This window comes from Podarcis filfolensis, assembly GCF_964270895.1.
Source record: "Podarcis filfolensis genome assembly, chromosome: 1".
NCBI classification, from domain to species: domain Eukaryota; kingdom Metazoa; phylum Chordata; class Lepidosauria; order Squamata; family Lacertidae; genus Podarcis; species Podarcis filfolensis.
The window spans coordinates 72,742,271-72,769,178 of NC_139604.1; the positions used below are offsets into that span (position 1 = coordinate 72,742,271).

Genomic DNA, 26,908 nt, shown 5'->3' on the forward strand with positions numbered 1-26,908 from the left:
CTTTCATGCTTTTCTTCTATTAATTGATCATTCTGCCAAATTAATGACATTGCTGTACCAGCTTTGAATTCCCTTAGCTCCTTTACCTGTGAGACACGCAGAAGCAAAAGAATACCCCGAAAGGTCACAAGTTAACTGTCCCTGTTCAAGATTTGACGTCAACGTTAAAAACATTTTGCTGAAAGGTTAATTACAACTACCTAGTCTCTATAAACATCTCCTTGAGACTAAATCATACCCCTCTTATCAAACTAACTAAAAGAACACAACTAGTATACAATATTAGGAGCATGGATATAGCTGAAAAGAATAAAATAGTGTCAAAACACTCGATTAGATATTTAAAAATAGTCTAAAGGAGAAAGGAAAAGGAGTAAAAAGGAAAAAGGAGGGAGAAACAAAGACTGCATGCAATATTAGTTAGCTTTGACTAATTGTAAAAGAAATTAACCCTAAGTGTGACACACTTCTAATTAGCAGGACACAATCACCTTCTCTAGTTGTTTAATAAAAAGAGTTTACACATACATCTTGAAATTTTGCATTTGGACTCAAGGGAGAGAATCATATCTACACATTTCTCAGGGCAATCCTTTAAAGTATGTTCAAAACAGCATTATTTTCACTCACCCTTATGGCCATTCAAACTGCAAGTACAGCAATGTGCACTAAATTATTATTTAAAAGTCATTATTAACACTGTCACAAAAAAATTATAAATTTCAAAATCACATATTTTAAAGATATAAGGCATATATTATGAACAATTAGAAGATTATAAATAATTGAGACATAATGTTTCATCCATTTTTACACTGCATTAGGACATAAAGTAAAAACAAAACAAAACCAGGGACAAAGAGTTCTCATCAAATACAACACACTACTGCCACCTAATGCATGCTCAAATAATACTTCCAAAGGCACTGAGTTTTCTCCACACTATTTATAAAACAGAGCAATACCAGTGGACCTATTTATTTCATTTGGTTATCATCTTTTTAATTAATGCTTTCAGATTTGTAATTTCTCCCACCCAGATGTTTCCCTTAGACAAGCATAAACATACATTCTTTCAAATATACAAGCTAGGAAGTAGGGACCACAAACTCTGCAGATGAACAAAAGCAAAGCATTTCAATTGCAGCAACAATAAAAAATACGCAGAAAATTAGCAAACATGTGCATATAATCAGAAATCGCTCCATGGGTAGTTACATAGTGGTACAGTTGCTATTTTGACAGATTGGTGTTATATGGGAAAAAACTAACTAATTTCTCAACGTATGAAGTGGTGCTTAGAAAAGAGGGTTAAAAAACACAACCAAACTGCCAGGTATCATCTATGCGTGTTCTAATGATCACAAAATGACCTTTTAGTTTTCTTATGGACTCAAGTTTTGAAATTTGATCTCTCTGAGTTCACATCACCAACCTACAAGTTATGACCACTGCCTCAGTGAGGTTCTGAACTCATTTAAATACACATATACCTCTAGACATAAAACCTCAGTTTGGGCTTCAGTGCAGCTGTACACATAGTAGGTACAATTAACAGCATTGCTGACTTTCCCACTGGAAAATCTCTCAGATATTTCAAGGACACTACAAATTCATCAGTCTCTGAGGGTGGACCATCTAAACGGGCCCACAACACTTACAGGGGGGAATTGCCATCATCAGTTCAAACTTAACCAGATAATGGTCAGACCCTTATCTTCAATCTATCCCTCATATTGATAGTGGTACAAACTACATCGAGGGTGCGTGCCCTGCCTGGTGTGTTTAGAAAATAATAACAGTAACAACAACAACAAACAAACAACAACAATTTTATTATTTATACCCCACCCATCTGGCTGGGTTTCCCCAGCTACTCTGGGTGGCTTCCAGAAAAATATAAATAATAATAAAATGTCAAACATTAAAAATTTCCTGACACAGGGCCGCCTTCAGATGTCTTCTAAAAGTTGCATGGTTCTTTAATTCATTGACATCTGATGGGAGGGCATTCCACAGGGAGGGCGCCACTGCTGAGAAGGCCCTCTGCCTGGTTCCCTGTTACTTTACTTCTTGCAGTGAGGGACTGCGAAACATCCATGAAGGATGGAATCCAGACCCAATGGAGACCACTTTGTTTTCCTCACTTAAAACATCAGCTTTACTCTTTTAAGCTCAAGTTTTACCTCAAGTTTTAAATATGACTTTTTTTTAAAAAAGGGGGACAAATTGTAGTGGGGTGTGTGTTGATTTTCAGTGGGGAAAGTTCTATGGATTGGAGGTTCTCAGACCTGGAAATTGGGAAGACATAGTTTGTGACTGGGTTGCACTTCCCCTGAAAGAGTGAGTATGTAGTTGGGGACTACTCCTGTGGCTTATTATCTGGAACTTGTTAGCCTGCACTGTGCCTTAAAAACATATTTTAAATCTCTGGGCTTTAATTGTGTCTTTTTGTCATTCTATCCTGCCTTAAAATATGTTACGATGAAGGGTGGCTATAAACACACTAGCAAACATATATGCCTCCCTATAACGAAATGCTCTGACATGTCAACGACAATAAAATATTTGATGTTGTGCAGCATTAAAGCAATTCCACATTATGATCAAAACAAGGTCAAAAAGGAAAGAACTGAGGATAAAAACAAGAGAATAATGAGAGAGAGAGAGAGAGAGAGAGAGAGAGAGAGAGAGAGAGAGAGATTCTGCTAGTAATCATTTGCTGGACTTCGGTTCCCCAGCTCTAAAGTTCAAGTCCACATTTACCCTGAACTTACTAGGTGGCCTTGAGCTTAGCATAAATTACCGTATCCTTCTGTAAAATGGAAATAATAGCTTTGTATTCTGGGACTGCTGCATCTCTCTCTCTTAAAATAATCTGGGGGTGGGGAAGTGTAAACATTGAGGGGGTGTCTTTCCCCCAAAGTAGCAATTTCAGTAAACCTTCTTCTCTCTCCTCAGTCCAAATGCAAAATATCCTATCTCACAAGGCTAATATGAGGGTAAGTAGTTATATAAACCAATAACAAAATGTTAACAATGCTACAGAAATGATTCACAACTGTCCTATTAAGCTGAACTACTGAGATCTGCTGACCTACTATTCTCAGTACAGCCCAACATATCTCCATATAAAATGAAACATAGTTTCCTTCCCACAAATACTTTAATAAAAGTCTCTAAGTCACAGGTGGCTAACTTTTTTCTACCTGGAGGGCCATATAGCAGTGCTAGACCTGGCCAAAGTTGTTGTGCCCAATGCACCCACCACACACAAGCAGACCAGCCAGTAGTTAGGAAGGTCCAGCATCTCCACTGTGCCACTGGGGTAGGAGGCTCTCCTCCAGCCCCAGCACGGTCTTGGGGAGCACTGCTACATAAGACAAAGCATGTCTGCACTCATGCATTTCATAGAACATTACCTAATTAATGAAAAGTGTAATATTTGGAGATGTATGGCTTGCACGCAAACATTTTTGTGGGTGATCACTGACCATTTAAAAGCACGCAATGTCCCTCCTGCATGCTCAAAAGATCCAGTGGAGATCCCACTTTGGCTCCATGATACATACTGAACACATTTATAATAAAACATTTCTTATTCCATGAAACTGGGGAAAAATCATTAAATGTAAAATGGAAGAAGCCCTCAAAATGGTGGTGAAAATTGGAAACTTTTCAATGATTAACTATTAATTAAAATCATGAACTTATGATGATAAAAAGTGGAGACAGCTGGCAACCCTGAAAAAAAAAATGTCAGTCATGAAATTCTGCAGTGTGTTTTTGCAATAAAAAGAATTCTCTGTTGAACACAAAGCTAACTATGCTACTACTTCAGAAAAATTAGCTTTGTTAGACAGATAATGCACACACATTCCTCAGTCAATACACATACACATTTTGATGTAAACAAACTCTCAGAATACCAATAGCCTTTGAGGAAAGTCTCTTTTCAAATGCAAATGTAAGTCCTTCACTTACAAAGATATAAAGAAGCGTCTTAGACAACATTTTTGTCCATGGCACAGGTGAAAAGGTCCATCAATATCAGGGCTGAGCTGCAGTTAATAAATTGCAAATTTTAAGCTATTAAAGAAGTAGATGAAAAAAGGAAAATTAGACCTAAGAACAACTTTCCATTCATTATGTCTGAGTGAAGAGAGGGTAGCCAGAAAGAGTTAACTCTTGTGCTTCTATGTCAGAAGGCAGGGCTTAAAATCCTATGTTAAGAGGTGAGAAGCAACTTCACTTCCCAGGTAAGGATGTTGCCTGAACTTCTTGGAACCTGTGCAACTCTTATTTAAGATATTTATATGCCACTTAATCATCAGTATTTCTTGGTGGTGTACATAATAATACATCATAGAGAGAACAGAACAATGACAAGTCATCATGAAAGAAAGACTTTATTAGGGGCCTGAAGTTCAGCAATGCCAGTACCTGAATATTCTCATTAACTTGACCTTAAAAGTTGTTCTTTTTTAAAATCATACTGCATATAGAATCAAAGGTGAAAATTAGAGGAAAGTCATCACAGGGCAGAACTTAATAAGTCTCAGTCCTTTATATTTAACAGTGTAATCCTAGGCACCGTACTTTTCCATCTATAAGACGCCCCCATGTACAAGACGCACCCTATTTTGGGGGCCTCAAAATTTAGAAAATGGGGGGGTTGAGCTTTGGGGGGGATTATTTGGGGGAATGCCAAAAATTGCTCACCCACCAGAACGCAGCACACAACCACTTGAGTTTCAGAAACCACCTATCAGCTGGCTGTTCGCCACTATTAGTCCTCCCGATTGCTGCTGCAGCAGCCAATAGATAGCTGCCCTTGTCACAGCAAGCAGGAGAGTGATTGGTGGACGTTGGCAGCAATCGGGCAGCTAACAGGTGGTTTCTGCAATGCGAGCGGTTGTGTGCTGCGTTCCAGTGTGAGCGATTTTTTGCATCCCTCCCCAACAATCAAGCAGCCAATCGCCGCTTACAATCTCAGGCTTGCGCCAAAAAAACATTCACCCGTCCCCCCTCAGCACTACCCATATATAAGACGACCCTAAATTTTGAACCTCATTTTTGGGTCAAAAAAGCTTGTCTTATACATGGAAAAATACAGTAGGTCTATTCATACGCAAGCCCTGCTGAATTCAATGAGACTTATACATAGGTAAGTGAATAGGACTGCAGCCTTAGTCACACAGAAGGCAAATAGGGAAAGAGGAAGAAACATGCCCAGTTTCTTTCATGAATTTTATATTCTATCTTTGGTTAGAGGTCTGCTAGAAGGCACATATCTGAACTAAGTTATTATCAAAAGAGTGAACTGCATTTTAAATGTGGTAGATATTAAAGCTATGAATCTTTCAAATATTATCCCCTATAATTGGCATCTATCATTCACTTTTAGAATACACTCAAGTAAATTTGTTCAATACTTTAGAATGTATTATATAATCTGTACCATCAGTTTAAGAAAATAAATCACACAATTTAACCCAATCACAATGGGCACTAACCACTGCCAAAGCTGGCAGGCTTAATTTTAGATCTACCAGCTGTGCTAAGATGCATGTACATGTGACCGTAACACCCCTAAGTTCTCCCTGTCTATTACTTTCAAACAGACAGGCTATCAACTTGAACAACAATCCTGCTGTCAGACAGACCCTGGTTTTAGGAAAACTCAAGTACTCCAACTTTGTTATTTCAGAACTGGCCATTATGGCAATTTAAGTTTTAAAAGCCACTTGTTTGGAAGTAGAAGGGAGGTTTCAAAGAACAAAAGGGTCAACAAATATGGTTTGAAGTGTAGTTTAGCACACAGAAAGACCTTTTCATCCTGGTGTGTCTCTATTCTTAAGTCAGTGACCAGTAAAAATGTTCATATGCTAACACCTGCACATTTTCTTTTTTGCTGAAGCAAATGTGTGAACAATTTTTTGGAGGTTTGGCTGGTAGATAGATAAACCAACAGCGACTATACATTAGTAACTTAGGCCCAATGATCTATGGTCAACATTAAAGAATGAGAGTTAGGATAATATTAAATATGTGTCCCTTCCTCTTGGTTCTTCGTTCTCAAAACTAGCTAATAAATTAAAAGAATGTATGACAAATATATTCATTTGTAATGAATTTTCTTAAGCTAGAAGATCCCAAACAAAATGTTCACTTAAAAGAGGAAGTTACAGAAAATGTAAGTAAGTAAATAACTAAATAAATCAGTGAGGGTTTTTAAAATTAGACCCACCAATTCACATACAAAACACTAATTGCACTTGTTAAAGTAAGAGGATTATGAAACTTGAAGAAAAAAGTTAAGACAGAACCAGCAAATAACTGTGCCCTAACTACAGAATGAAATCAACATAACCCTGATTTCAGATGTCACAAATGGACAGCCAGACCCAACAAGATGTACCACAGTAGGGTGCTTCAAAAGCAGAAAACTCATCAGGACTCAGGAAAGTGATCACGAGTATGGGACAAAATACTGTTTTAAGTGTTTTACAAGATATCATTTCCCTAAAGGATGACAGTCAACACCACAAAAATCTTTTGCAATAAGCAGGTTTAAGTATGAGTGTTTATGAGATAAAACATTAAGTTAAATCATAGCTGGCTAATGGATAACACCACACTCATCCTGGTGAGCATGGTGAACAGATTTATTGAAGTTTGTTGTTAACATTAGTCCCATACAGGTATTCTCCTCCTCACACAATTAGAATTGTGCAAGTGGAGAGTGAGGATGTGATAAGTGCCATATTTTTCGCTCCATAAGATGCACCTTCTCCCGCTGGAGCCTTGGCAACGGGATAGCGCCTGCAGTTCAGTCAGCCTGCCTCCAAAGGCAGCAGCAGCGAAACTGAACTCATCGGCTTTCCTGGCGGCTGTACTAACAGCCGCTGCCACTCTTTTCAATGAGCCTCATCCTCCAGCCGCAACATCTATCTCCCTGGGCAATGTTTGCTCAGATGTTACTTGGCTCTGGTGGTAGAACCTCTCTCTCTCTCTCTCTGGCCTGGCATAAAACCACAGCAATCACCTGCTGCAACTACAGCCGCTCCCTGGGAGAGAGGACGCATGGGGAGGGGGGTGGAGGTTGAGAGAGAGAGAGAGAGAGAGAGAGAGAGAGAGAGAGAGAGCGCTTGTCTAGATCAGGCATTGTTGTTGTTAATTTGTGTACTGTCCTCCACCCGAAGATCACAACATAAAAATGCAAAACAAAAACAGAGCAAAAGTGAAATTTGCCGCCTCGCCTTGCAAACAAAACCCAAAAGTGTTGCCTGGCAGCCTTGCTTGCACATCCAAGGGATAAAAAGACCCGTTTCTTCTACAGTGGTACCTCGGGTTAAGAACTTAATTCATTCTGGAGGTCCGTTCTTAACCCGAAACTGCAATTAACCTGAGGTACCACTTTAGCTAATGGGGCCTCCCGCTGTAGCCATGCAATTTCTGTTCTCATCCTGAAGCAAAGTTCTTAACCCGAGGTACTATTTCTGGGTTAGCGGAGTCTGTAACCTGAAGCGTCTGTAACCCGAGGTACCACTGTGCTTCTGGGCAACGTCTCCCTCAGAGCCTTCAGATACACATGGGCACCTGGCAGCTAAACCTCGGTGTAAGAGGCAAATATATTGCTTGGCAGGAGCTCCCCGTCCCAATTTGACAGAGCGCGCAAGGGAGAAAGTCTGCACTGGCTCTTGGCTGCTCTCATGCAAGTCGCAGAGCCCCTCTGACGGAGGGAAATCTAAAGAGTGTCCTAAAGCCCTCTTCCCCCGCCTCGCCTCTCCCCACCCCCTCACGCGGGTGGGGGACGCTCGCACGGGCAACGTGCCACACCCCCGCCGCTCCAGGAACCAAAGTCCCCAGCTATGCTGGGCCAGGGACCACACATTCGCTCCATAAGACGCACAGACATTTCCCCTTACTTTTTAGGAGGAAAAAGTGTGTCTTATGGAGCGAAAAACACGGTACTTCTGTCCCCTCCAGTGTTGCCTCATCACCCTCCAGGGCAGATATCTGTAGAGTGAAGCCTGCTGTACTTGTGGAAGCTCCAGACAGGATTTAGTGCCCTTATTATAAAATCATGTGGAGAGTCTCCATGACTATGGCAAGCTTCCCAATGCATGCAGGGCGGCAGTGGTGGCAGCAGTGGCAAAGCACTCAGAGCTACCTAGCATGTCCCTGCTTTCAGTTTCATCATGTGAAGAGAATGCTTAATAGGGCTCTTGAGGACTACGAAAGAGGAAGTGAAGTGAAGTCTGGTGTTCTAAAATTATGCTGAATGACCAAGCTTTTGGCTACCTCAAATCATATTCCAACACCTTCAGGAGAGAGTCCTCTACAATATGGCACAGAATTGTATCTGGGATGTCCAGCATGCATTTATAGAATTGGTTTACCATTCTAGTTCACAGGTATGACAGTTTTTTTGGAACTACTTATTGCACCACCCACCCTGTCTGGTTCATAGACTATACTGTGACAGCATTTCCTTCCTCACCAGTACCCATAAGCAATCTGAGATGGGAAGACAGCCTCAAACCAGTGAGGGATTGTCAAATTATACCAGCAGACATGACAGGATCAGATAGGATACAGAAACCACAGTACTCTTCATCCCTCACGTGCTATGATAGTTCTGTCCCTTTACATCAGGAACACTGATGGGAACACTATAGTAGCAGCAACTATAGAACACGTCTATACTCAGTCTCATCTAATACACCTTTACAGTATATACCATTGGGTCTATATTAAAAACACTACAGGACAGATACTACAGAAACTCACAAAGAAAGACATTCTACAAATGGAACATACATCCAAACTTAATAAATCTTCACATACTTGTCTTTTAATACCATTATTGCCGCTGAATATACTTTTACAGGGGAAAAAGCCTTTTTTCAGGCAGTGTCTCATGCTCAGTTTATCCAGTGATGCCAGTCTAGTGCTACTGACATTATAATTGCTTCCATGGTAGCAAATTGTAAAGTCACAAACACTGATTGATTCATTTCATGCTGCCACAATTCAGAAGGGAAGGTCAGGCATTTTCTTTAATTAAGATAAAGAATTATTTATAAGTTTGAAGAGAATTCTTTTGCCTCGTTTTCATTTCACATGATAAAAAACCCCAGAAACCAGATTCTTTTATATTTTCAGAATGCTGGGAAATGCTACAAAGTGTCAGGGTTATTTAAGGAAGAAGAGAAACCAGTTTCAGTTTTATCTAATAAACTACTTGCACACATGATATAACTAACACTTACTACATTGGACCCTGTTTATGCAACACTTATCAATCAAATGTTATTTTTATTTATTTTGTCTTTTAAGAGGCATGAAATAAACTTACCGATAATATAAGCTTTTGATATTTCCTCTTCAGTTCTATCAAACTGTCCGATGGTTCTGCACCCAGAATGCTATACCAGTCCTTGTTTGGCAACTCTTCAAAAGTCATTGCATTCTAGTATCTGTTTTAATGAAAAGAACAAAAATTTGAAGGCAATCATGTTTTAAAAAATATTTTTATAATGCATAACTGCAAGCAAAAAACTGAGGCCTTGAACTCAGGACTGGTAATACAGGAGCTAAAATGGAAATTGCGGCTTTTGCCTTAAAGGAGTACAAGAATTCTTTCTAATAAGCACCGATATGTATGTATCTATCAAAGACTCTGGGCAAGCATGTAATGAAAATCAAGATTCACATTTTCTCAAAAGAACAATTATTTGAACTGTGGCATCTCATTTTATCTAACTAGCTTTGTGAGCACTTCCATTAAAATTAATTAAGCTAGAGCAGGGTAAATAGATGAAGAACCGGTGTTAGAAACTGGGATACAAAAGCTAGGAGCTAAATGGCTTCTGGGACCTGGGTTGTGGGCACCCAAACAGAATGTTTGTCACCATTACAGGGGGTCAGCAACACTTTTTATTTATTATTTTGATAGGCATGAACTAATACACAATTCACATGACACATTGTTAATATCACATTTTTAACAGAAATTGTTAATATGTGTTTAATTTGGTGTGCACAATAAAAATAATGGTACCATACTTCAGTTTTCAAAACACTCAACACTTTATTGTTGAACTCCTAAACATATTGTCTACCCTTAACATATACTTCGAGGCTTTAAAGCACATACATTTCAGTAATCCTTGAGTGTCAGCCAGATGCAAAAAAGGGCATCCAGACCTTTTGAGGTGATTGCAAATGGAGAATCTTTAGGTGCAAAATGTGCCTGGTGCCCTGCCAATTTTGAACCTTGTGAAGAACTGCATCAAAAACTTATAATCCTCATATTACTGAAGACAATACTCCCAAACTAATGGGCAGAAGTATTGCAGAGCCTGGAAAAAACACTTAACAAGTAATATACAAAATAAACTTTTTAAAATCCAGCATTTAAGTTCACTACATCTGATTTTTATATTTGGGGAAAAAAACTGTAATGAAGTACTGAAACAAACAAACTAACAAACAAATAAAGCTTTTTTAAATATTTATTTCACAGTGCATTAGCTGTAATTAAAGAACTTGCACTATTTTGTACTTTTGTTTCTTGAACAGTAATTTCTAGTTTTGAACTTGTCTTTCGAATTGTGTTTCTTGAACAGTAACTTCTAATTTTGAACCTGAAAGGACTTTGAAAATGAGGAGTAGTTTTAAAAGGGCTAACAATAGAAGTGTCTAAAGTAGCTCTTTGGATCCTAGACATTAAACACTTTTCTGGTAAAAGAACTCTAGGTGGTGTATATTACCAAGTGCTAATCCTACTGAATTAAATGGCATTTACTCCTTAGGAAGCATGCAAGAGATTGCAGCATTACTTGTTGACTAGTACCACTTGGAATTACAGCCTTGAACAAACTTTCCCACCTTCCAAAAAAAAAAGGAACAAAATGCTGAAAAGCAAACAGAACCATCTTCCAATCTACTATGCCTAGGATAATGGCAATCCTGATGCCTCCCCTCAGTACAAGCACAAAATGCAATCAGTGTCAGGCAATGGCTAACAGCTCATTACATTAATGAACAGCAGAGAAAGAGAAAGCCTTTGTAATGTGCTGACATGATAATGACAGCTTCTCATTAACTATATACCAGAGAAAATCCAGGGCCAAGGAGACAACGATCCAAGGAAGAGGAAGACAGGGGAATAAATATCCATGACTCTCGCAGCAATGGAGATACTTCATGGCCCTTGCAGAAGTCATTTCCTCAACCTGACATGGGCTTTCTGAACTGTTAAGGAAAACACATTTTCATGAAGTGCATTGAAGGACGGGGTAAGAAATGCTTGGTAAGCAACTGGTCCTTCAAAGAGCTTTGAAAATATATTTGGACTTCAATACCCTTCCTCAAAAAACCCTAATGATATTATTCAATAGCAGTACAGTGGAACCTCAGTTTTCGAACGTCTCCAACGAACGTTTCTGCCTTCGAATGGAGAAAACCGAAAGTAACTGCTTCGGTTTTTGAATGATTTTCAGAAGCCGAACGTGCGATGCAGCTTTCGTTTTGAGTTTTCCTGTTGTACTGAGGCTTCCACTTTCAGTTTCCAGTTTTCGAACGTTTCAGAAGTTGAATGGTCTTCTGGAATGCATTACGTTCGAAAACAGAGGTTCCATTGTATAGTGTCACTCTGGGATAATACATCAAGTGATGGGACAGAAGCACTGGTAGCACTGTCTCCAGTTTTTACTGTACATATAGAATTTTAAAAGAAAGGGAACAACATGCATGTATCAAATGTATCAAAATGGAATCCGGGTAGCCCTCCATACATTTCAGCTGTCCTTTGTTGGCAACCAAAATTTTGTGGGGGCTAGGACCTGAAGGGGTATAGTCTTGTCCCTTATATAGTGCTGCTTCCCAGAATGGCAACCCAAGCCTGGAGCCAGGGGTAAGGTAAGGGAAATCATTCCTGCAATTGTGTACAAAGCTTTGGTGGGTGGTGGAGACATACACCTGAAGGTGAACAACCTCTCAGCCCAATTTCTTCCACCTCTATTACACCTTTGCCAACTAAATACAAGGGCAAACAGTTGATAAGGATATGTCATTCGATCTGTGACTAATATCAGTGAAGGTTTATACCTCTCATCCCCTTCAGCCAATGTTGAGTGGGGGCATGACAGCACTGATGGCTTTTTTTGGCATTTGTGTGCAGTCACAGTTTCTTTCAGCTCCACTGCCAGAATTACTACAGTCTTTCCCACACCCCACCAACTCAAAATACAGAATACCAGCCAATCAACCAGGTATTGTCCCTCACTCTGGTCCAACCAGTGCCTTCCTGGAATTCTGGTAAATAGTTGCAAAAAAGGCTTCTCAGCTCTAGGAGTTCCTGGTGAGACAGATTATTTAGATCCATTTCAATCTGGTTTCAGGCCTAGTTATAGGGCAGAAGGTCTTTGGATTCCTTGGTGAATGAACAATAACAGGAGCTGGGAAGGTGGAGTGTTCCTGTTGGTTTTGCTAGAGCTCTCAGCAACTTTTGATACGATTGACCAAAGTATCTTTCTGGGCCACCTTGCTGGGATAGGATTTGGCAGCACTGTTTTACAGTGGCTTCAGTTCATCTTGGAGAGACAAGCCCAAAAGGTGACACTGGGGGACTCCTGTTCAATGCCATGGCTGCTGGTCTATGATATCCCTCAGGGTTCTGTCCTCTCCCCCATTACATGAAATCACTGGGAGAGGTTGTCTGGAGTTTGGGGGTTCAGTGCCACCAAGACGTGGATGACACCCAACTCTATCTCTCCTTTCCATCTAAATCTGAGGAAGCTGTTTCAGTGATAAACAAGTGTCTGGTGTTAATAATGGGCTACGTAGGGCTACTTCTGAAAAGTGTTCAGAAACTTCAGCAGGTCCAAGATTCTGTGGCCAGACTGCTAACCAGAGCCAGGTACAGAGAGAAGAGAAACTCCTTGTTACAACAGCTCCACTGGCTACCAGACCATTTCTGGACATGATTCAACGTCCTGGTTATGACCTATAAAGCCATATACAGTTTGGGCCCAGGCTATCTGAAGGACCATATCTCCCTACATGAATCTGCTCAGGGGAGGCCAAAAAGGACACAGATCTCAGGGCAGCTGCCTATTTATTAATAGTCATGTGTGTTCAATGTCATTTGATGAGCAAAATGTGAGGAGACTTCAGAGTGACTGGGAGATTTATTAAGCCCTTTTCTGTTGTTAATGTCTCCAACTTGAGCATATCCCTTGTGTTCCAAGTCTTTCCGACAAGTGAGCCACAGTCCTCTCAGTCACATCAGTGAGGCAGCAGGTATCCTATTAACTCTCTAGTTTTTAAAGCAAACTTAGCTGTGGACGAATAGAACAGGGAAAAAACAAAGAATCACAATCACAATAGTTTGGCTCTCCCTATTTCCAACTGCAATTTTGTGACTGGTATCAAGCAGGTGTGGCATAGAGATGGGAAGAGACATTTGATTTCCACATCTGTCATAGTCCTAGTACCTAAATGGCAACTCTCAACAAGAGTGACGGGAAGCAACAAGGAAATTAAGGCTGCAGAACTATACCCACTTGTAATTAATGGAACTTTCTTCTGAGTAGAGACAGGATCACACTGCTTAATCAAGACAAAAGAAATTAGCTCAGTTTGGGGCGACTGTTATAAAGGACTTCTTCGCATAGCATATTGTATGGTGTTGGCCACTGGTTTACACACCCTGTTAAAGGTAATTAGACAAAGCAGGGTTTGAGACCAAAAACCATTACTGTTGTTAGCCTTCACAAACTTAGCTTATTCAGAGGCACACTGCCTCTGAACCTGGAAGTTGCATGTAGCAATCAGCTGACAGATAATTTTCCTTCTGCAGGTTCAGAAGCAGACCAAAATATGCTGATGGAGAAAAACAACGGAAAAGCATTATTGACCTTAAAACCTGCTTGTGAGCTTCATTATGTAACTGGTTACCATTGTGGGTAGCAGGATGCTACCCACAATTTTTTTTAACCTGTGAACAAACCACAGTGCTTCATAAACCTTAGCAAACACCACTGTTCTGGAGCATGAATCTTTTTATTCTGCATACTATACAACTGATGGAAAAATGATCAGTCTAAAAAAGTTTCCAGAGTTGCTTACAAAGTTAAGTAATGAGATTAGACAAGTGAAAATCATGTCAATAAATCTTTATCAAGGAGATGGGAAAAGACAGTAAGCACTGTTATAGTTTTATTTGTAGGCAGTGAGAAAGAGTGGAAGGAAGGGCCAGTGGCTGGAAATAAGTGGGGAAATAAGTGAGATGGTGGAGACAGGTGGAAAGAATGGAAACGGTAGAAAAATGAGTAGTGAAAATAGGGGGGCCACTAGGTGGCACATCGGAAGATGGCTGACAATAACATCTCTCCGACCCACACGAGGTAATTTGGAGGCTATGATGGGGGTAATTAGCCTCCTTAACCCCCCCAGGATTGTGGGGGGGACGGCCCTTGCCTGCTGTGCCCTATACCACCCCCGAATTTGTGGGGGTGGGGGCACTAGGCACAAAGTCCTCCTGTGGGATTCCGGCACTCCTGGACGCCGTCCCTGATTCGCGCCGCTAGTTGCAAGCATCTTCAAAAGAAACAATTTGGACGAGATAAATTGCACATGCTTCAAGGAAAAAGGGGAGTAAAGACTGCTGACAGAAGAGATCTCTGATAACAAGACAAGAATAAAATATGAGAAGATACGTCAAGATACGGTACGACAAATGACTGAGGGGGGAAAAAACCTGCCTTCCTTTTTCTTATGTGATTTAACAAGAATCCCCTCCCCTAATGAGTCAGAAATTAAGGACTTAAGCTGTGGATTTAAGGCTGTGTGGAGATAAACTTTCGAATCAAAGCAATGTTTCAAGATGAAGCTGGAAAGCTAAGAGTTTTGGAATGACGCAGTTAAAAATGCTGTCGCCATTATGGGAGGCATTGTTGGAGCTCTTGGGTCTGGGAGGAGAAAGAGAGAAATAGAGTTGTTTACATATCGTGGATCAACTCCTCGGTGGGACTTAAGAGCGACAAATGCCAAATTCATGATGGAAAGAGCGATGCTATCTACGAAGGAGATATATGGAAACCATGGACTTAGTGGAGGAACGGGAAATCCACACAGGATTATTATTTTGCTTATCGGCTTAAGGAGACTAACAGAGGAGATCGTAAAGGAAAAATAGAAATTATATGAACAAGATATGATGTGGAAACACCAAGATAAGACTGGATAGAATTATGAACTTTGTCTGGACTGATTGGGACTGATTTGGACATTAACGCAGTAATAAGAAGATGATTTGAATCCCCCTTTGGATCTTGAAGTATGGGTTCCCCCAACAAAATTTAAAAATTTGGCTTTGTAATTTGTAATTATGTGATGTGATTTAATTTGATGTGATTGGCCAGTTAATAAAAATTATTTAAAAAAAGAAAAAAGAAAAATGAGTAGTGAAAATAGATCATCATTATTCAGACCTGCTTAAATTTATATACCACCCTTTATTCGAAAATCACAGGGTGGTTTACAACATAAAAACAAAACATATCAAAAGGAGTAGCCGGAGAAAACAAGAAGTGAATGGAGCTAAGAGAGTCTGAGGAAGAGCAAAGGGATGGGGCTGGGAAGGAACCAGAGGATGGATGAAGGTGAAGAGGGGAAGAATAGAGAGGAAGGCAGTTCAAGGATGTGCTCTGGCAGCCTCATAAATAGTTCCCCTCCAACCTGGCTCCCCGCTGCCGCAGGGCCTGTGCTGGTAACAGTAATATAATATAGCCTTAATAAATACAAGTAAAACAATAATGTGTTGAAAGGGATAAGCTGCCTTCCCTACTTTTTTTGGTGTTCCCCACCGGAACATTCAGGCCTCCTACGGGCCTGCCATAACACACACAACCGGAATTTCACACGAGTAATAGGGCAGATATCTGAGAAGGCGAAGCGTCTCTCCTTCGTAAATAATAATAATAATAATAATAATAATAATAATAATAATATCTGTGACTCTTTGGCTGGCATTGCCGGAACAAGGGCCTCAGCGGCGCACGGCAGGGGAGCCCTTCCTGGAGCGAGAGGACCGTGCATGCCCAAACTCACCTAACTGCCATTCCCCGAGTGGCAAGCGATGCCGGGCCTCGTCGAGCGAAACGCCTCACGAAGCAGCAACTAGAAGCGGGGAAGCAACCAGTGGCCGCATCCGGCTCCGTGGATCTGTGCACCAGGCCGCCCGATAATCCTCGAGGGCGGGAGTGAGAGAGGGCGAGAACTTCCCGCGTTGGGTATAAAGCAGGAAGAAAGGCCGACTAACCTCATAGCGCTTCGTTGTAAGCAACGTTCCGGATGCTGTGCCTGTTTCCTACCCGGCCCCACATGTCGACGCACACGGAGGAAAGCGAGCCCGGCTGAGGAGAGACGCCGTCGTCATGGCGACCGAAGGCCGCTCGGAGCAGATGGAGAAGCCGCGGCGCTTTGTGAGTGAGCGTTTGTCTTCACGTTACTTAATTCTTCGTTTGGGTAGAATCGAGAGCCTCTCTTCTCCTACTCCCCTGCAGGGGCCTGGGCTTAGCTTTATCTCTTCCAGAGAAAATTTAAGGGAAGCTTCGCTTAGCCTTTTCTTGCTTCTTCGAGCAACGGGTCTAAGCGGGTGTTTAGCCCGCTCTAAATATTGCCTGTTTTCAGCACCCTTATCTCCAATCCGGAGACGCTGGAGGAGAAATTTGTATGCAGTCGCATTCCATATAAATTACTGGGGGCGGGTGGGGAGGAGGCAATTCCTAAGCCCTAAGATAAGGAACATATGGAAACTAGGGGGGGGGGAGGAGATAGGAATGCCCCTGTTTTTTCCTGAGCTACCTCACTTTAAAATAGCAAGAGTTCTGGGTTTAGAAAAGTAGAGCAAAACTTTTTGTTGTTGTTTTTGTCATAAGTTAGTTCTATTTAAGGACGTAGACTGGGGCCTTCTTTGGTTGCTATTCAGCCAAGTTTTATTCAGAATAGACCCACTGCAATGAACGGTTACGTTTGTTGATTTCAGTGGGTTTACTCTGAACGTTGAACACCACCCTTTATGATCAAGCAACACACAATAAATCAGACTTATGTGTAAATAAAGGCTCAGAGTGCAAATGTGTAAATGCCAATTTCCCTCCCTCCGCATCAATTTGATACTGTCACATCTACTAACACAACTTGTCATTTGTCGCTAGCATTCTGATTGGGCAAATGATGAACTGAGCTTGGAAGAGAGTAGCCCCAATGAGACCCTGGTGAAGGTGGAAATGGAAGACGTTTATCCTTGATACAGTTCTAAGTATATTATGAGCCATTTAGTTTGTTAATGAAAGCAGCTAGGCAGGATTGATGTGGGCAGCAATCCTGTTTAGTGCTGAGTATGGGAATGCTGCCTGCAGGATTGCTCTCCCTTCGTATTGGCTGATGTGAAGTTGTCCTGCTTTGTGCTGGGTCCTTAATTTGCACAGTTCTTCAAAGTGTCCTGACAACCAGCTGGGTGTTGGACACTTTGGGAGCTGCACAAATGAGCTTTGGGGCAAGCCCTGCCCTTTCAGGCAAGCCCTGCCCTTACCTGTATGACATCAGGTGTAGAGTGGGTGGTCATGGCTTGCTTAAAATGACCTCATAGGCCAAATGAAGAAGTCTGGAGGGCCAAGATTTGCCCAAGGGCCGAATGTTCCTCACCCCTGATCTAGAGATACAAACATTCACTTCAGGAACAGAGGGTCCCTTGCATTGCCTCAGGGAACAGTAAAGGTAAAGGGACCCCTGACCATTAGGTCCAGTCGTGACCAACTCTGGGGTTGCGGCGCTCATCTCGCTTTATTGGCCGAGGGAGCCGGCGTACAGCTTCCGGGTCATGTGGCCAGCATGACTAAGCCGCTTCTGGCGAACCAGAGCAGTGCACGGAAACGCCATTTACCTTCCCGCCAGAGCGGGAAGTACCTACTTGCACTTTGACGTGCTTTCAAACTGCTAGGTTGGCAGGAGCAGGGACCAAGCAATGGGGGCTCACCCCGTCGTGGGGATTCGAACCATCGACCTTCTGATCAGCAAGTCCTAGGCTATGTGGTTTAACCCACAGCGCCACCCACGTCCCCTTCAGGGAACAGTACAGCCCCATAAAAGGTTGAAGGCAGACTTAATTTACAAACAGTAAATTGATTTTTAACATAATTTAAAGTAAACACCGCAAACACAGGGAATACTGTCCCTGTGGGAAATGTGATTATCTTTTTTAAAAGGTGATGAAGCAGAAACAGCCACTGAAGTACTGGTGTCAGTTCAAAATGTTGTTAATGTTGAATTTGAGACTGGGAAATTGGTTGGCCAGGTGATGCAAAATGATATCCATTAGTATGAAATCCCATTTTAAGATGAGATTTCTCTGACATTTGTCTTCCCTGCAAATGATGATAAACATTGGGGTGAAAAGAAACAAATCATTAGGGTGTTGCCACAGCCAAGTGTATATTCCTGTGGGCAGTACAACTTCCCACATGGACTTAATGCTGACCTGCAGCTTGTGAATGCATAGTCAAGTGTCATATACACAGGGTCTTGCTTCTGAGACATTTATTTGTGGGTGTCTGTCAGTGAATTATCACATGTTATGTTGGTCACAAATCATTTTCCAGAAAACTTTTTCCACTGTTTCCAATAATCTTTACCATATGTTTGACACACAGAACTGCTTCCTAGTTCTGCTGGATCTCTCAGCGGCCTTTGGTACCATCAACCATGACATCTTTCTGGACCATCTAGAGGAGCTGGGGACACTGTTATACAGTGGTTCTGTTCCTTCCTCCCGGGCTGCATCCAGAAAGTGGTGTTGGGTGATGAGTGTTGTGGGGTGCCGCACTTGTGGGGTGCCTCAGGGTACCGTCCTCTCCCCCATGCTTTTTAACATCTATTTGAAGCCACTGAGAGAGATCATCAGGGGGTTTGGGCTGGGTGTTCATCAGTATGCAGATGATACCCAGCTCTACCTTTCTTTTAAATCAGAACCAGTGAAGGTGGCGAGTGTCCTGTGTGAGTGTCTGGAGGTAGTTGGTGGATGGATGGCAGCTAATGGAGTGAGGCTGAATCCTGACAAGACAGAAGTTTTTGGGCTTCAGGGGGCGGGCAGGTGTGGAGGACTCCCTGGTCCTGAATGGGATAACTGTGACCCTGAAGGATCAGGTGCGCAGCCTGGGAGTCATTTTGGACTCACAGCTGTCCATGGAGGTGCAGGTTAATTCGGTGTCCAGGGCAGCTGTCTACGAGCTCCATCTGGTTCGCAGGCTAAAACCCTACCTGCCCACAGACTGTCTCGCCAGAGAGGTGTATCCTCTAGTTATCTCCTGCTTGGACTACTGCAATGCGCTCTATGTGGAGCTACCTTTGAAGGTGACATGGAAACTACAACTAATCCAGAATGCGGCAGCTAGACTGGTGACTGGGAGTGGCCGCCAAGCCATATAACACTGGTCCTGAAAGACCTACATTGACTCACAGTACGTTTCCAAGCACAATCAAAGTATTGGTGCTGACCTTTAAAGCCCTAAACAGCCTCGGCCCAGTATACCTAAAGGAACGTCTCCACTCCCATTGTTTAACCTGGACACTGAGGTCCAGCTCTGAGGGCTTTCTGGTGGTTCCCTCTGTGAGAAGTGAGGTTACAGGGAACCAGGTAGAGGGCCTTCTTGGTAGTAGCATCCACCCTGTGGAACTCCCTCCCATCAGATGTCAAGGAAATAAACAACTATCTGACTTTTAGAAGGCAACCCTGTATTGGGAAATTTTAAATGTCTAATGTTTTACCATTTTTTATGTGCTGTAAGCTGCCCATCTGGTTGGGGAAACCCAGCCAGATGGGCGGTGCATAAATAATAACATTATTATTATTATTATTATTATTATTATTATTATTATTATTACTTGCTCATGAAACATTAGCTTTATATGTAAATTGCTGCAGATGGATTCCCCCCGCCCCCCGATTCATACTTTTAGAGAAAAGAGTCAATCATCCATCTCCTACGACCCTTCTGAGAAAAACCCCACCCTCCCACTATATATAAGGGTCTGATGACTTCTGCTTCAGTGTATCTGAAAAAGTGTGCATGCACACGAAAGCTTATACCCAGAACCAACTTAGTTGGTCTCTAAGTTGCTACTGGGCAATTTTTTATTTTTTTAAAGTAAAGTTATCCAAGTTTCAGATAAATTATTGGGATTGCAAAACTATTATGTCGATCTCATCTTTTAAAATACAATAAAAAGAAAGCTTTTAAAACACTTCATTATTTTTGTAAGATCAAGCCACCAACAGACAAATTGTTTAATGTTATTTGGATTTCTCCATTGATTTTTATGGCAGTTAAGCACTTCTGTCTCTGGGGATATTTCAAAATAACTTCTCAATGTGTACCAAGAAATGGCCTTTACAGACAATGAAATGGTTCTCTCTTTCCTGTTTATAGCTGTGTCTCTGCCTCCTCCTACATTTCCAACCAAGCCATACAATATTTTTCTGTCCATCCAGTTTTCAGAATTCTCCCCTGTTTCTCAACAGTCAGTATTCTGAGGGCACTATACATGTTAAGTCCTCACTGTGCTGGGTTTTTTATTTATTTTGAGGGTGGGGTGTTCCACCTTAGGGGTTGTTCTAAAGGTATGTGTATGCACTCTCTCTCTCTCTCTCTCTCTCTCTCTCTCTCTCTCTCTCAGGGTCAACCTCAGTGTTACCCTGAATTGGCTGACAACTCCCTCTTGTATGTGGTGGTTGCTGGTTTGGCTAAAGTGATGACAACTCAATTATTTGATTATTGTAAACCTTCTAAACACTAATTATGTCACTTCCATTGTATCCCTTTACACAGGGATGATGCTAAATACAGTAAATAGTTAGTGAAAGTATTAACAGCAGTAATAATAGTACCAGATCTGCCTGCCCTGATAATAAATTATGTGGAGGTTCCCTAGTAAATTTATTTGATAAATAGGAATCCCCTGACCGAAGGGCAAGGAAGTATTGAGACAGGAAGACTCAAGTCTATGTTGCCCAAATGCACAGAGAGCAGCTTTCTATAGAAGTAACGTGATGCATCTGTGCACATGGATCTCAGGTCAGTAGATGCCATGTGGAAGTAAGTCACATTGAAAATAATGTGAATTATTTACATGTTAAGTGCGAAACTATCATAATAAAATCAAGCTGCATGAGCGATACATGTTTCCTAAGTCCACAAAAATGTATACAGTGTCTAGGGAATTATTTAGGCAGATACTGTATTGTTTAAAATACATTGCAGGACACATTCAGTGCAGTCTTTTGTAGCTCATTAGCAATTTCTTTAATGAGTTTCTTTTTTAGTGATAGATAGTTAAAGTAACAGACAAGTGACAGATTGTTTGTCTTTAATGATTTCCCTATTTCAGGCCCATTACAAAGCAATTAGAAATCTGACAGCATTTTCACTCTGCATTACTGATTATCTAAAGTGATGAGAAACTAGAGGTGATGAATATTAATTGTATATTTTCATATGATTATCATAAATTATTACCTTGTCTAATGTGCTGCAGGTGAATTAAGAGCAAAAAGAGGAAATTCAGTCAGATATGATAATTCAAAAGATAGTATGGTTTGGTTTATGCCGTTGTCAACAGTGCCAATTTATCTATATATTTTCCATTAAAACATCTACTTCTTAACCTGAATTCAAGATGCAACATTAATCAGATGTTAAGTCAGTCTAGCAGTAGGCTATTATTTTATTATTTTAGTAATAATTGTTTTAAACTTGCTTGCATTTATATATAAATTAAAATTGATATTACAACATAAATTTCATGAAGCATTGCATGGATAAAAACCTAAGTTTGCTGTTTAAAAGTAGAAATCATCAATTAAATACATTCCAATAATTTTGAACCATGGAATGGATTAATTGTGTGTTTACAAAATAATATAGTTGCTGTGTGGAATAACGTTAGAAATGGTAACCTTATAGTAGAATTTTATACTTGCCTACTCAGAAGTAAGATCAGTTGGTTTCAATGGGGCTTACTCCTAGGTATGTGTGTTTAGGATTGCAATGTCCATCATACAGTAACTTTATGAGTTTGTATAAAGATGATAACAATTCAAATGATTTAGTATCAAACATTTATCAATGTTTATATACTAGAACCTTAAGATGATTGAGAGATGATTTAAGAGAAAATTAGAGGCATTGCTGGAAGGTTCACATTCAAAAGAAAAATGGAAAATTATTTTTACATGTGGCTCTGCTTCCAAGGAGAATATTTATTGTCTTACATAAGTGGTACTTAGCAATGGGAAATAAATGAAATGCAAAATTTAAAAAGAATGAAGGTGCTTTTTTACCATAGGTGCCTGATTTTATTCACCCTCCCCTCACATTTATATTAACAAAGTTTAATTGGTAAAGAAAATGTTAATCTTATTAAATAGTTGCTGCTTATAGTAAAATATTATTGGTTCTAATAGTGTTGAAATTAATTTTTCTTTATGCTATGTAAACTACCCTGTGACATATGAATTAGTAGAGAATATAAAGGTAAAGGGACTCCTGACCATTAGGTCCAGTCATGACCGACTCTGGGGTTGCGGCGCTCATCTTGCTTTATTGGCCGAGGGAGCCGGCGTACAGTTTCCAGGTCATGTAGCCAGCATGACTAAGCCGCTTCTGGCGAACCAGAGCAGCGCACGGAAACACCGTTTACCTTCCCGCTGGAGCAGCACCTATTTATCTACTTGCACTTTGACGTGCTTTCGAACTGCTAGGTTGGCAGGAGCAGGGACCGAGCAACGGGAGCGCACCCCGTCGCGGGGATTCGAACCGCCGACCTTCTGATCAGCAAGTCCTAGATTCTGTGGTTTAACCCACAGTGCCACCCGCGTCCCACAGTAGAGAATATACTAACCTGAAAAAACCCACTAGTTCCTCCTAATGGAAACCTAAATGTCATGAACTGGCAGGACAATGGGGAGGAGGAAGAGGACACACTGGGGCAAGCTGGGGATGGGGAAGGGAAGGTTGGAGTAGGAAGTAGCCACAGGGTGACGGAAGATGACGAAGGGATGTGGATCAGTGCACAGGAACCAGAGCAGCAGGACCCATCACCAGAGCCAGAGGGGGCCCTGTTTCCACGAACAAGGTAGGCTCTGAGTAATGGGGAGCAATAGGCAAAGCTGAGGCAGGCAAGGCCCACAACCCAGCTCCCTTGCTGGTCAGGTGGGGCTCACTAGTTCTGAGAGGAGATGTTTGATTCCTCAGCTGGACTAGGCTCAGAACAACTGAGGGTCACATGCCTCATCAAGCCCAGATGCTGCAATCAGCATTCAGAGTATAAAAGGGCAGCAGAGCTGAGGTGATGTGTCTGCTCAACTGTCCATGTTGATGGGCCTCAGCTTGGGTGCTCCTGGATCTCTGTGGGACTTTGGACATGTGGCTTGACCCCAGACTAGGGACTCAACATACTGATTCACTGCTAGGTAGGCCAGGGATTCAGGACACTAAAGTAGCATCCTTATGGTGCAACACAACTCTCCATTGCAGCACACAGGGTGGTGGTTGAATGGGATGGAGGTCTTTCTGTGCCACACCCAGAACAGCTCCACTAGCCTCCACCCAAAGAATGATGCTAGCATTACTCCACTGATGAGAGCTCCCCTTTCTGTCTAGTGAAAGAGTGGGTAGCTGAGCTTACTGCCCCGCCCCCCTGGTGGCTTCCTGCAAAAAGCCACAAAATAGGGTTTTCTGTTAGAGGGGATGAGCTGGCCCAGAATCTGCTAGATCTCAAACCAACCCCACTTGATGGCTTTGGGGTCACTTTGGGCCTGATCACTCAGTCAGTCTCAGGCTTTTTGCAGACCCACACACCTCCTGTCCCAGCCAGCCTAAGCAATAGGACTGTGGATGTGGCAGAGACCCTGCTATTCCATCATACCTTACTGATGTTCAGCTAGGATTTGGATTGCACCCTTAATTAATGAATGGTTAAGTAAATTGTGGACTATAGCCAAATTGATTATGTTTACCTATTTTATGTAAAACTGAATAAGAGATCGATTCAGTTTGATTTTGAGTCTTTCCTTTGTTTTGGGGATTCGGAAATTATTTTACTGTTAATTCTTTTTATGTGGCAATTTCAAATTTTAATTTTTTTTATACTTACTAGAATTGTTACTGATGCTGCTATAAGAGCAAGTCCCTTTGAACTCAGTGGGGCTTCTGCATAGACATGTACAGGATTTCTGTGTAAAATGTTTTTTAAAACCCCAAGTATTAATATATTGTTGATCCTCTGCAGCCTATTCTTAAACAGTGTGTCACTGCTGTTATTCAAGTTGATTTGAATGAAATGTTCAGATAATGTTTTGTCAGGTAGTGCATAAATTGCTCGTTAAACTCCAGACAGCAACTGCTTTTTAATCAGGTTCTAATTGTTCAGACAGAGACATAAAAATGTCTGGCATTTTCATTCTACTCCTTGCTTATAAGCTGTAGTATTATGCTCAGGCAGATTCCAAAGCAAGTCAATATTTTTTTCACTGTAGCAGTCTAAAATTGCTGCGCAACATATATATATATATATACACCGTATTTTTCGCCCTATAGGACGCACTTTTCCCCCTCCAAAAATGAAGGGAAATCTGGGTGCGTCCTATGGGGCGAATGCAGGCTTTCGCTGAAGCTTGGAGAGCGAGAGGGGTCGGTGCGCACCGACCCCTCTTGCTCTCCAGGCTTCAGGAAGACATCCGCAGCTTAGGCAGCCCTGCGGGAGTTCCCGCAGGGCTGTCTAGGCTGCGGATAGCAGCCTGCTTCCTGCAGCGCTGGGCACGCTGAAAGCAGAGCGCCCGGCGCTTCGGGAACACATCCACAGCCTAGGCAGCCCTGCGGGAGGTCCCGCAGGGCTGTCTAGGCTGCGGATAGCAGCCTGCCGCCCGGCGCGAGGGGCGCCCTGAAGCAGAGCGTCCCTCGCGCCGGGCAGACATCGGCCAGCCCCACAAGCTCGGGGGACAGCAGGGAGGCGCAGCACCGCCATCCCGCTGTTCCTTGACCTGGTTCCGTTTCCCCGACCTGGTTTGGGGGGGGGGAAATAAAGGGAAAAAAAAATTTCCTTTATTTCCCCCCAAAAAAACTAGGTGCGTCCTATGGGACAGAGCGTCCTATGGGACGAAAAATACTGTATATATAATTTTTATATATCTTTTTTAGTAGTACTGCCAGTATAGTCTGTTTACTGAACCTTTCCAACCTTTCTACAGAGAATTATAGCCAATGAAATGAATATACAGTGCCTTGGCAATTTTGTGTATTTGTTACATGATCCATATGCATGGCAGTAAGTGTGGGTGTGTGCTGCTTATGCTGGAGAGGTAGGCTGGGTATGAAAGTATTCTGCATTCTAGGAGTATAAAGTGTTAAGTGTGTTGTAACATGCAATATAAAAATGTGACACTAGATGGCAATGGTGAGCTATGGCAAATTCAAGCTTTTTTAAAAAAAGTTTTTTTTTTTAAAAAAAAGCATTTTCACAGCATTTTTTATATGTGTGTAGATTGCACCTCAGTGTATGTAATGATGACTAGTTGAATTTCAACAAGGGGGTGTTCCATTCTTGAAACTCATTGAACCACCAGAGGAAAGAGTGCTGCTTCTGAGTGTAGGGTCATAGCATGTCATTTCACAGAAAATGTGCAAAAATTATCAAGAGCTGTAGGCATCTAGCACAGCCTTTTAGCTGAATCTCAAATGTCAATATCCAGCCCCTACTTCTTACAGGAGAACATCTCCATTGCAACCTGAATTGCCGCATTGTTGCCTTCCTCTATAAAACTATGAATTCTAGGATAGTTTTGATTTCAAAGAGAGAAGGCATATTGCTGCACAGGTATAGGTAATGGAGTATTCTCTCTGTGCTAACCTGCCTTTATTAGCCTGCTTACTTGCTAATTAAGCAAATGTTTTCAGGTTTGAAAAGATTTTAATGTTCAAAGGTCTTCAATACCATGCCTCTCAGCTGGTCTCAGAATGGAACTTATAGGAGAGTGTAGCAGCTGGAGTTTGACATTACCAGAACCAGTGGGCTTGTCACTCTCTGACCAGTCATGTTTCCTGTCCTTCTAGGTGAGAATGCGCACTAGTGGTTTAATATTTCGACTGCGTCAGACCAACACGGCTACCTACCTACTCTTGCTTCGAACATAGCCGAATTATTTTTAACATCTCTTGCAAGCCTGAGCTCATTCTGAGCTTTGGCCTGCCTGACATTCACCCTGCAACTGTCATTCTAACACACCCTAATGTAATGAAGAGACCGAGCAGAGAATATAAGAAATTTGGAGTCGTAGGCAACTTTGGATGAAACCCCTGCAGCAACCCAAGAAGCAGTGTGGAGTTTCTGCCTCATCCCACTCCACATTCTCTCTATGCTTCTAAACTGGCCACTTGGTTAGTCAGATAAACTATTGTTGGTAACTATATTCCTGCAGAGCATGTGTGAATATATTGCATGACTGAGAGCTCTTCGTTAAATAAAATTAATACATGTCTCTGTGCACACCTCCAATCTTGGGTTGCATTCATGACAGCTAGATGTTCCTGCCACTGCCTGTAGCTGTGAACACCCAGAGCTTGTTGCTCTGTGTGCTGTGGCTGACTTTGCTGTTTATAGATTCAGGTAGGTAGCCGTGTTGGTCTGACACAGTCGAAATATATATATAAAATAAAGAAATTGTCCAGTAGCACCTTAGAGACCAACTAAGTTTGTTCTTGGTATAAGCTTTCGTGTGCATGCTTATACCAAGAACAAACTGGTTCACCAGAAGCGACTTAGTCATGCTGGCCACATG

At 41.7% G+C, this 26,908-nt stretch overlaps 2 protein-coding genes across 15 annotated transcripts in view; one reads left to right on the plus strand and one right to left on the minus strand.

Annotated features, from left to right (window-relative positions):
* Positions 1-16,476, minus strand: part of DNAJC24 (DnaJ heat shock protein family (Hsp40) member C24) — a 41,037-nt gene extending 24,561 nt beyond the window's left edge. The window contains exons 1-3 of one of the 6 annotated variants that reach the window (XM_083599306.1): positions 16,126-16,303; positions 11,125-11,265; positions 9,365-9,485 (exon numbers count right to left, since the gene is read on the minus strand). In XM_083599306.1, coding sequence (XP_083455432.1) covers positions 9,365-9,472 — 108 coding nt within the window. In that variant the 5' untranslated portion in view covers positions 9,473-9,485; positions 11,125-11,265; positions 16,126-16,303. Of the gene's footprint in view, positions 1-9,364; positions 9,486-11,124; positions 11,266-16,125 lie in introns of all 6 variants that reach the window. The other 5 variants (XM_083599305.1, XM_083599304.1, XM_083599303.1 and 2 more) reach the window with 5 other exon arrangements.
* Positions 16,393-26,908, plus strand: part of DCDC1 (doublecortin domain containing 1) — a 246,272-nt gene continuing 235,756 nt past the window's right edge. For 8 of the 9 annotated variants that reach the window (XR_014544058.1, XM_083597408.1, XM_083597406.1 and 5 more), the window contains exon 1: positions 16,393-16,499. Coding sequence is in view for 7 of the 9 variants with exons in the window: in XM_083597408.1 (XP_083453534.1) it covers positions 16,452-16,499 (48 nt within the window). In the remaining 2 variants the exon portion in view is untranslated. Of the gene's footprint in view, positions 16,500-23,137; positions 23,209-26,908 lie in introns of those variants that run through there. The other variant, XM_083597410.1, reaches the window with a different exon arrangement.